The sequence below is a fragment of the Crocodylus porosus genome, unplaced genomic scaffold (genome assembly GCF_001723895.1).
Source record: "Crocodylus porosus isolate Cpor-Errol unplaced genomic scaffold, CroPor_comp1, whole genome shotgun sequence".
Classification (NCBI taxonomy): Eukaryota; Metazoa; Chordata; order Crocodylia; family Crocodylidae; genus Crocodylus; species Crocodylus porosus.
Window position 1 is genome coordinate 105050717 of NW_017728947.1, and position 10688 is coordinate 105061404.

At 41.1% G+C, this 10688-nt stretch overlaps 1 protein-coding gene across 1 annotated transcript in view; it reads left to right on the forward strand.

Moving 5' to 3' along the window:
* Window positions 1–10688, forward strand: part of ESR2 (estrogen receptor 2) — a 65606-nt gene that overhangs the window by 38003 nt on the left and 16915 nt on the right. Inside the window, exon 6 of the mRNA XM_019550840.1 lies at window positions 5807–6106. Coding sequence (XP_019406385.1) covers window positions 5807–6106 — 300 coding nt within the window. The remainder of the gene's footprint in view (window positions 1–5806; window positions 6107–10688) is intronic.

The window sequence follows — 10688 nt, forward strand, 5'->3', positions numbered from 1 at the left end:
TCTCATTGTAGGGTCTGCCCTCTTGTCCCCGGATCATGCGGGTGGCCCTCCTCTGGACCCTCTCCATGTTGTCCACATCCCTCTTGACGTGCGGTGCCCAGAACTGGACGCAGTACTCCAGCTGCCAACAAATCCCCCCGAAGTCTTCTCTTTTCTAGGCTGAACAGTCCCATATCTGTCAGCCTTTCCTTGTATGGGTGCTCTTCAGGCCTCTAACCATAGTCTCAGGGAAGTAGTTTTTAAAAGGAAGCAAAACCTATTTTCATAGCAGTTGGAAATGAAAACCATGAAAATGTATCTGGAAGCATTTTGGAGAAAGGATCTTTTTCGTTCTGTGGCAGTAGGATAAGGAGCTCAAGTCATTAATGAGGGTGTGGCCATTATGGAGATAGCAATAGGTAACAATAACATAGCAATCCAAATTTTGGTTTGTGGTGCCAGTTGAACATCTTTATGTCTTTATAAATGAAGAGTTGTAGCTTATTTGGGGGGGGATGGGGGATGTAAAGATCTAGTTTTCAGCATCTCAGACTAAAACTGACCCTTAAATGTGGTGGTTATCTAAAAATTAACATGAGTGTCTCATTTCTAAAAAAGCTGCATTGAAACTGAGAAGTAGGTTTTATGCATTCTATTTGAGCGTTCTGCCTAGTTCGATTTCCCTTGCCACTAAAAAGAAAATAAAAATTACATATCTGGTAATCAAACCCACTTGTCTCAAAGCATCTAATCAATTCAGTTTCAAGATATCTCTGAGGAAAAGGTGATGTCCATCAACATTATGCCTTGAGTTGCAGCGAGCAGCGGAAGTGTAGCCTCATAGTATAGATTTTATGAGCTGTCATGCCATTCTCCATCAGGCAACATTTCCATTGACTTCTGTGTGTCCATTTATTTCAAACATTTGCATTATTAAGTCTCCCTATTTCTCTCTTGAGACATAAAATTCTATTTTTTCATGAAACAAAACATTGCATTTCTGACTCATTTTTGTGTCCTTGTTAGCTGTTTGCTTTAAACATCTTGTGTTCTTATACTGCTCCTAACTGGGAGGACGTATTAGGGGAGGGATCGCTCTACACATGCCCTCTTTCTACAAGACCCTGAATTACATGAACTTGTGGGCATACCCTCCTTTTTAGGAGGGAGAGTTCTCTTTCTTCTAAGCTGAAATATTTATTTTTTCCCAGTTCATTGGCTAATGAGTAGTTTGGTCCGGGATGGGATGTCTGATAGGGAAGGAGGGACTTTAGGTCAGCAGAGGTTGTCTACTTCGGTAGAGGGGTTTTGTTACTCAGCCTCAGCTTAACCATTTCTTTTGTGTACCTCCTGCCACTGCATGGAAAGTGTCCATTAATTAAACCCCAAATTTGCCAAAGCTAGTATTAATGTAACTTCACATTGACAAGCTACCAAAGTCTCCTTTCGGACTGAATCTATACAAGCTCTACATATTTAAAAATATGATTGTATTTTACGTCCACCCTTTTTATAAAGAGTGGAAGGCATCATTACAAAAGTAATGTCTAAGAAGTCAAATTAGCAGGTTACAGCTCTGTTGGTGAAATATATGCTTAGGAATTTTGTATTAAGGTGAAAATGAAGATTTATTATGGGGAAATAACATTACTATGAAAAAAGGAAAAACCCCTCAGACACAGCATCTGCAAAATTCACCTTGGGAAGTCCATGTCACTCACTCTGCAGGCCAGGGAAGAACAATGTCCTGCTAAATTGCACCTTGGAGAAAACACCTCATCAGCTGCAGCAGAAACTTGACCCGCTGTGGAAAAGCAGCTAATGCACCATCAACTGGCACAAGGGGAAAGCCAAATTTATGCAAGTTACAAGTAAAAAATAAACCCAGTCCAGCAGGCTCAGGCAAAGTGTAGCAGGAAAAAAAGGATAATTTGCAGGTGATGTATATGCATCACCATGCTGATTAACCTCTCAACTCAAACCTGTCCTTCCAGGAAATATGGGTGTCTTTGCCCACAACTTGTCTTACTTTTTCAGTGTGGACTGGGAGCTCCTTTACAGCGTTGGAGGAGCTGAGTCGATGAAGAGTTCCACTGCTGAGTATCTTTTGGAGCTTTCTGGTATTGTCCTTGCAGGTATTGGTCATTGTCCGCATTTTCCAGATTGGATATTGAGAAACAGCTTTGAATTAGTTGCCATAAAGGGATATAAGAAAGTCTGTGGCAGGTGAGAAGCAAACCCAGACTCTAGTGCCTTTCAGACACATAGCTTCAAATATCCATATTTAGTTACACCAAATATAGAGTTGGTCTAGTAAGCCTGTGATGAAAACATTCAAACCTAGAGCCATATATAAAAATGGAGACGGGAAAACATATTAAGAGTGTGAAATATTTTAAAAGAAAGCATTTTTGGTAATTCAAGCAGCATTTGATCAACTTAAAGCTTGTTAGATCATGACTCCCTAATTAACTGGAAGATCAAAATGCTATGTTGTGTTAGTCATGTATTACTATAATTGCCTTTTTTCCAAAACTAGACGAAATAAATTTTAATATCAAATTAAATAGCGTCCCCTTCAGTACTAATGAGATGCATTCTTCATGTGTTGGCAAGTGAATCATCCTTTGTTTTGACAGCTTAAGGTAATTAAACTAAATTCAAATTATAATTCAATTTCCTGTTTTACTTTTTTCTTTACCATAAAGTGCATTTCTAGTAGCAAAAATGGTCTTTTAAGGAGAGATGTCATAACTCTAGTATATTTTGATATTTTGCACTGGATGTGTAAGAGAGTTAGTTTTACTGAAATCAAGTGCAAGTTTTGTTATGTTTGAAACCTTGCACGAATGTTGACACTTACATTAAAAACAATGCCAGTAATAAGAAGAAATTTGAATGGGGTGAATAATTCATATTAAAGTAATTTAAAAGAATATGATGCTTTGTTGGGAAGATGCTGTCTAGCAATTGTAATTTTAGTAAAGCCTGTATGTATCACCACTTGGAAGATAATATGAGGACAGATAGTAGGGCTGAAGAACCTAACAAAAATTAAAAAGGAATATTCCATTGCATTTTATGAAGAGTAATATAGTTTGGAAGCAGATAAAATGCAGAACTTAATACAGAAACTGGCTGGAAGTTTAATGGTGGCTTCCCTGTGTAATCACTAGATGGTAAAACTTCTCAGATGCTTAGTACAGTGGTGTTTTGGAAAGTTTCCTCATCTCTGTGCTCAATGGACCAAATTCTTTCCCCTCTCCAGTTGGCCCCAAGGTCTTAATTAATTCTTGGTTATACCAAGTCTAGAGGCTTTAGGAGATGAATCCATCAGTATGGTGTGAATCCCCCTGACCCTTACCACTTACAGGCTACAAAACCATCATAAAGCCCCCAAAACAGGAAGTCCAAATTCATAGCTGGTCATACTCCCGTACTTTCACAGGAGCCTTTGTGAGAGCGATGTGATGAAAGTATTTAAGCACGGTTTTTTCCATAAGGATTATTGCAGCCGAGGAAGACGAAAGGACGGGGTGGGCAATTGTTTTGACTGGCGGGACACTTAATGAGTTTTGGGGATCCACTGGGGGCCACATCCCTCTCCCTCCCCTTTTAGTTCTGAGTCATTGTTCTTGGCTCTTCGTGGACTTGGAGTTTAGTAAAACTTGCAGTCGAATGGTCCCAGATGAGGCCACAATTTTTCTTTTTTCTCTCGTAGTGGTATTCAAATGGTGACATAGAACTCAAGACATACATTGTTAAAGCTTGCTGTTAACCCTTCCAGACAACGTTAAAGGTTATTTACTCGGAAAAAATCACCAAATGGCAGTAGGCCAAAAATAATCCTGTCGGTGCACTGTCACATTTTGTTCCCCTGGTTTTCAAACCATCTTCAGAATATAAATGGAACTGGGGGCAGGAGGGGGAGACCCAACAGGTCAATGTAATAACATACTAGGTCCATCTTGACAAATATCCCATCACTCGTGGCTTGAGGGCCAGTGAGTGCTGGCTGGCATGCTGTGCTGGGTGTCCCCCCTTGGAGCACTCATTTTTATCCTCTGACGCACAGTCCCATCCCTGGTGGCACATTTGTTGTCCCCTGGAATCGCCTGTATCTCCAATAGCCTCCCGAATTACGGGAGACTTGAAGTTTTCCTGGCAGCATGGCACAACAAACAGCCCTGCTTCTCATGGTGGCAGAGAGTTGATTCTGAGGGGAAGAATATTTAGGCAGACTAATAGTCTCAATTAGCACATGGTCAGGTGGGATTAGATTGTATTTCAAGCACTTTGAAGGATTTCAATACTTGACCCTTTATTTAACACAGTGATTCTCAACCCTTTTAGATTTAAGGCCCTCCTCCAAAACTTGGGAATTGAGTGGCACCCCTTTACAAAAACAAATGTATTTGTTTGTAGTGTCTGCTTCCTTGAAGAGGGCCTGGAAGGCGCCGGGGGGCGGGGGAGCGGTACTTGGGAAGGAAAAGCCTGCGCTGCTGTGAATGAAGGGAGGAACCTGTACTCATCTCACCGGAGCCTGAGCTTATCTTGTTTTTCTCCTCTCTCCCAATGGTACCCTTCAAAGGCTGTTGCAGCAACCCAGGGTGCTGCAGAGCCCAGGTTGAGATTCACTGGTGCAATATTACATGTACTTGACATGAGGATCAAGTCAAGGTCCTTGGCTTACTTTAAATTATACCATGTCTTACTGAGGAAGACTGCTTTGCACTTAAATTCTGTGGAAAAAGATGCCATTCACAGGAGTGGGTGGACTGGGGCTGTCTTCCTCCCACAGGGCTGTCCGTAGGGGGAGCAAATTGGGGTGACCACCACAGACCCCATGCTTTGGGGGCCCCATGGAGCTGGGCGGAGTGGTGCGGCGACTCCATGCTGCTGCCAGCTTCACGTCTAGCTGCTCCCCACCCCCCCAACTTGGCGCCGAATCCCCTGCCAGCTTCCTCACGTCTGGGGCCAGGGCCCCGTACAGGCTGATTTGCCCCAGGGCCCCGTACCCTGCTCAGGTCGTCTCTGTCTTCCCATTTCAAATTTATTTCTCTTTTGAGTTTTATATCTCTAAGATGAGTGAAACAGTTTTGGAATGAAGAATGGGTCTTGGAAAGATTAGGGTCCTGTCGATTTTGAAAGATTACAGAAAAAAATCCTCCTGGAAAACAAAGCAAAAGATGGCTGCAAATGACCTATTGCATCTTGGTTAAGTCTTTTGTGCTGTTTACAGATTTCATAGACATCAGGGCTGGAAGGGACCTTGGGAGATCATCGAGTCCAGCCCCCCGCCCCAAGGGCAGGAAGTTAGCTGGGGTCACAGGATCCCAGCAAGATAAACACCCAAATGTCTCTTAAAGGAGTCCAGAGTAGGTGCTCACACCACCTCTGGTGGCAGTCTGCTCCGGGCCTTGGGGGCTTGGACAATAAAGAAGTTTTTCCTTATGTCCTTTTCCTTATGAAATGGTCTTGGAGGAGTTTGTGACTATTTGACATTGTCATCCCATGGAGCGCTCTGGTGAACAGGCGTTCCCCCAGATCCTGATGCACACCCCTTATATACTTATAGGCAGCCACCAGGTCTCCCCTGAGCCTGCGCTTTCCCAGGCTGAAGAGTCCCGTAGCTCTCAGCCTCTCTTCATAAGGTCTGTTTTCCGTTTTGAATCTGTTTTAAAGTAAAAGCTTTTTCTCTAATGATAAATATAGTGCCTCAGGTGACAGATGGAAGCAAAGGATTTTGCTGAAGATTTTTGTAGTTTTATTTTACATCTTTGGTTTCATGTAACATCACAATGTAATGATCTGATTTTTGTCTCAGGCTCAAGAAGAGAGCGCTGTGGGTATCGTATCTCACGTCGTCATCGTAATTCAGAGGATCAAACGCACTGTACTGGCAAAGCTAAAAAGAATAGTGAAAATGCTACCTGGGTGAAAGAAATCCTCCTTAGTGCACTCAGTCCAGAGCAGTTCGTCTTAACATTACTAGAAGCTGAGCCTCCTAATGTGTTGGTGAGTCGTCCTAACAAACCATTTACAGAAGCCTCCATGATGATGTCATTGACCAAACTCGCAGACAAAGAATTGGTTCACATGATTGGCTGGGCAAAGAAAATTCCCGGTAAGAATTTCAGAAGCTTTTTTTAATTAAAAATTGTGTACTGAGTACAAATATCCTTAAGGTAACATTAATGCAATAAGTGGCTGAAGTATCAGCAAAGTGGCATTAAATGCGTAATGTGTTGTTCTAGAAAACTGCTGGGAAATCGCTTCTGTTCTTCATAATCCTCTCCAAAATGTTTTGATTTAGAAAATGACCATGTACAAAGTATTCATAAGCCTTTCAAAGTTAACAAATACTTGTTTGTTGTGAAAAGCCACAATTAACGCAACATATGATTTCAGTTGTATCTCACAAATAGGTTTAAGCAATTTTGTTAGGAACCATAAATTAGCATATTTTACTGTGTTGACAGTAATTGTAGTTTGCCTTTTTTGAGGTTTTAAACAGTTTTTAACTTTTCAATATCTAGCTTATTTTAAAATTAGGGGAGACCTAATTCTTTCCCTGCTGAAGAAGGGCTTCCATTTCAGCTGAAGAAAACTCCATGTGTGTACCCAATTTTGCCCAATGGTTGTTATACAAAAGCATCAGGCTGTGACCTGGTGTGTAATGAGGAGTTTAGAATGATGACCTTTGTATTCTAGAGGCATATGTCATTAGGAATATTCAGGAAATACAGCTTTTTAATGATTGGTTATACAAGGTATTGTATTTCTGAAAACTTATGTAAGAAAGAGCAATAAGCAGTGTTGCCTGTTATGCATTGGCATAATCTGTTTCTGTAAAAGCTGTTGGAAACTTTCATGGACCCAAATTCATTTTCAAATGTCTTGTAATTTCAACTCCCTCCCTCTCCACTGATGTTTTTCACTATGCGGTGAAACTTGTCTGACTTTATCCCAGCTACATACTTGTTCCAATAAAAGATATCCACCTTAGGACATCCTTGTCATTTGTTACTTCAGAACTTTTATTTAGTGATTTGCAAATGCAAAATAAAAATAAAAAAATTGATCAAAATGACACACTTGATTGACCTCAAATTGTTTTTTAATATTCCATTGCAAAGAATTTCAGAAATTTTGTTTTAGCTTAGGGCCCCCTACACGTGTAGGTAGAGGTGCAGTGGGATTGAATATGTGATCCACGCAAACATGTGTCCTGCCATGCCACACATGCATGGCAGGATGTGTGATTGTGGGATCGTCAGTCAGATCTCATTACATCTTAGAGCTGGTGCAGGGGGAACCTTATCCCAGGCTCCCCATGCACTGACAAGAAAAAAGTTTCCACTGCTGGGAGTGCCCTCAGTTGACAGGGCTCCCATCCACAGGGTTGTCCCATGCACCTTCTACCTGGAAGATCCCAGCTGTGTTGGTGCATAGGGTGGTCCCACAGCTGGGAGTCCTATAGGTTAATGGCATTCCTACCTGGGCGGGAGGCGCATGCTCCTGTGACTGGGAGCTCCCAGGCTTGGGGGAGCACATGCCCCCCCAAGCTGGGAGCTTCGATCAACTGATAGGTTTCCAGCTGCAGGGGCACAGGCTTCATATGTACACTAAATCTAGAAACCAGCTATAAAATTATTACATATTTCCCAGCAATAGCTGGTTGGACCTTTTTATGGCACCATAGTTAATTTTGTGCATGTACCCAGTCTAAATTGAGTTAACCAAGGTAATTGCGTAATGGATGTAATGTATAGAGCAGGCCCTATGTTCGCACTTCAAGATTCCAAAATCTGGCTTTAATCTTTAAAATGAAACAGGCATCTGCAGAGCACTAACTGCTTTATTTTTTTTTGTTGACATTTGCTTTGGGTTTGGCTTTTGCTCCCTGTTATTGAATTTATTTTGAGAGAGCTTTACAAATCAAATCTTTTCTTAGTGATAGTCCAACTGTTGGAAGAAACATAGCTATTAAGGCACTTAGAAGCCATCATACAGATACTAGAACCATCGTCACAATCTTGTGTGTGGTTATTTTTTTTCTAATTCCCTTGTGTTACACAGAGTAAAATTAGACATTTGTTTTAGAAAAAAGTAGAAAACAGAAGGGTCACAGAATGGAAGTAGTGACATAAAAATGAATACATTCTGAATAGTGAGTTCCAGCATCCATATAATGTAGTAATTAACTTTTGCTATAGTACTGGTTTTAAAAAAACCCAAAGTAATCATGGTAGCTAAACTTCAGGATGTAGGAGATCAGCATTTTCAAAACTAGATGTGTAAAGTTAGGCTTTTAACTCTATCTTCAGTTGTTTAAATAAGCAGCCTGATTTTCAAAGCTGAGTTTTTAACAGTTCTTCAGGTACAAGGTTTGGTTCCTAAGTGCCTCTTATTCTTTCTTTTGAAAGTGTTTTTTTTTATTAAATATTTTTTCCTAAACAAAAAAGTGATGCATAATAGGACAAATGAGCACATCCTTTAAACAGGAGAAATGCTAAAAAAATACCTGTTTTTCTTCTTGTAATATTCTAATTTTTTCCTACTTTTTATAGGGCTTTTTTTTTTTTTTTTAACTGCTGGAGGCCTTTGGTCCAGGCTAAAAGGTTAGACCTTGGGCAGCTGGATAAGAAATCCCTTTTAGTTTTCATGTTATCATCCGGGCTTATTTTGCCACAGAGGATGCATCTACACAAGATGCCAAATGCGCAGTAGCCTAATACTACTGCACGGTAGCACGTCGCATCAGAAACAGTGCTAATATGCTACTGTACAGTAGTATTAGGCCACTGCGCATTTAGCATCTTGTGGCTGGCTTCCTTTCACTCAGTACCCAGTATGGTCTAGCATTTTTCCTGACCCATTTATCCCTATTTGACCTTGTAGCAGCATTTTTCTTTAACTTAGTTTTTCTCCTTCCTTAGTATGTACAACTGAATGTATTTATAAGGAATAATCATTATTGCCGTCCTGCTGCATGCACCAGTGTAGGTCACTAAAATAGGTATTTAAAAGAGAGTGGGCTCATAGCTGATCCCTGAAGTAATTTTTCTCCATGCTTTCAGGATAACTTATTGTCTCTCTGTCAGCTCCTGCAGTTCTAGTATTAATCCCCATCTTAACCACCTTACATGTCCTGTGAGACAGAGTACCAAATGCCTCAAGAGAGGTTCATTCCACTGTACTACCCTTATCTAAGACAGTTATCCTATCATAGAAAGATATAAGGTTAGTCTGACATGATTGAGTTAAAATAAAGTTCTCAGTTTAGCCTCTCAGAAATCTAGATCATGAGTTTTTTTACTTTAAAAGCTGAATATTTTTGAGGTAGGTAGTTTAACTTATCAGAAAGCAGGTGCAGTCATTTCTACTGTCATTCAGGCTGTTTAACAATTTCCAAGGATGCCTCTTATATTGTCATCCATTTCTGAATCTCCTATATTTCTGTCGCATTCCTTTTGAGACAAGGTGACCAGAACTGAAGGCAGTATTGCAAGTGAGGATGTAACATTGATACTACAATATTTTTAATCTTATTAATATTGTAGCTTTATTTTAGGGAGTATTGCCATGACAAGTCTCATACAAGAGTCATACTTGCTATGACAAAAGTTCTTACTACACTGTTTGCTATGGCACCCATCCGCTAAAATAGTTTGTCTTTTCTACTCTTGACTCATCTAAATCTCTTGGTTTAGAGAAGACACATTGAAATATAGCACATGATAGCCATACAAAATATTGAACAGTATCCATAAGGTCCTGTGTACTCAGAAAATTGGATCTGGATTATCTGACACTGTGGTTGAAATTCTGTGCTAGCGTCAAATTGAGAATTGAATTATTTATTGAACTGAATGTGGAAATGAACGATACAATCCATACAGGAACCACTGCTATTTAGGTTGATGTTGGATTTATCTTCCGCTTTTACAACATGTGCTGTTTAATAAGTCTGTGTGAGTTGGGAGTGATCTGATTTGGCTTTGAATCTGGCTGCTTCGAATGGCCATGATCTGATCCAGAGCTTGTGGATCGGGTTTCTGCCTTGATCTGGCCAAAGCAGCTCTGAAGCTTCAGAGCCGCCTTGGAGATCTGTCCATAGGGTATAATGGGGGAATCAATTAAATATGAATAACTTTATTGTTTCTTGTCCAATTTGGTTGAAACATGCAGGGATGGTAGCCTCTGCTGAGAGCATGAAACCTGCCAAGTTTCAAGAATATCGGTGGTGGGGTTTAGGAGGAACTGTACCCCAAATATTCTTGAAAACCAAACTCATGTCACGGCTGTGTGTCACATCACAGGGGGTGAAAACTGCAGGGGTGGTAGCTCTTACTGAGGCCACAAAGCCTGCCAAGTTTCAAGGAGATCGGTGGAGGGGGTTGGCGGGAACTGCCCCTCAAGCTGCTGACAGGGGAAACTTGAGACATGGGTGACCTTGGGTGTGTTAAGGCGCAGCAGGGTGAAAGCTGCAGGGATAGTGGCCCCTGCTGTGGCCACAACACCTGCCAGCTTTCAAGGAGATCGGTGCAAGGGGGTTCTGGGGCTCTATACCCCTAGCTGCACCAATCTCCTTGAAACTTGGAAGGCTTTGTGGCCTCAGTAACAGCTACCACCCCTGCAGTTTTTACCCCACTATGTTGTAACACCTAGATGTGACATGAGTTTTGCTTTCAAGAATTTGGGTG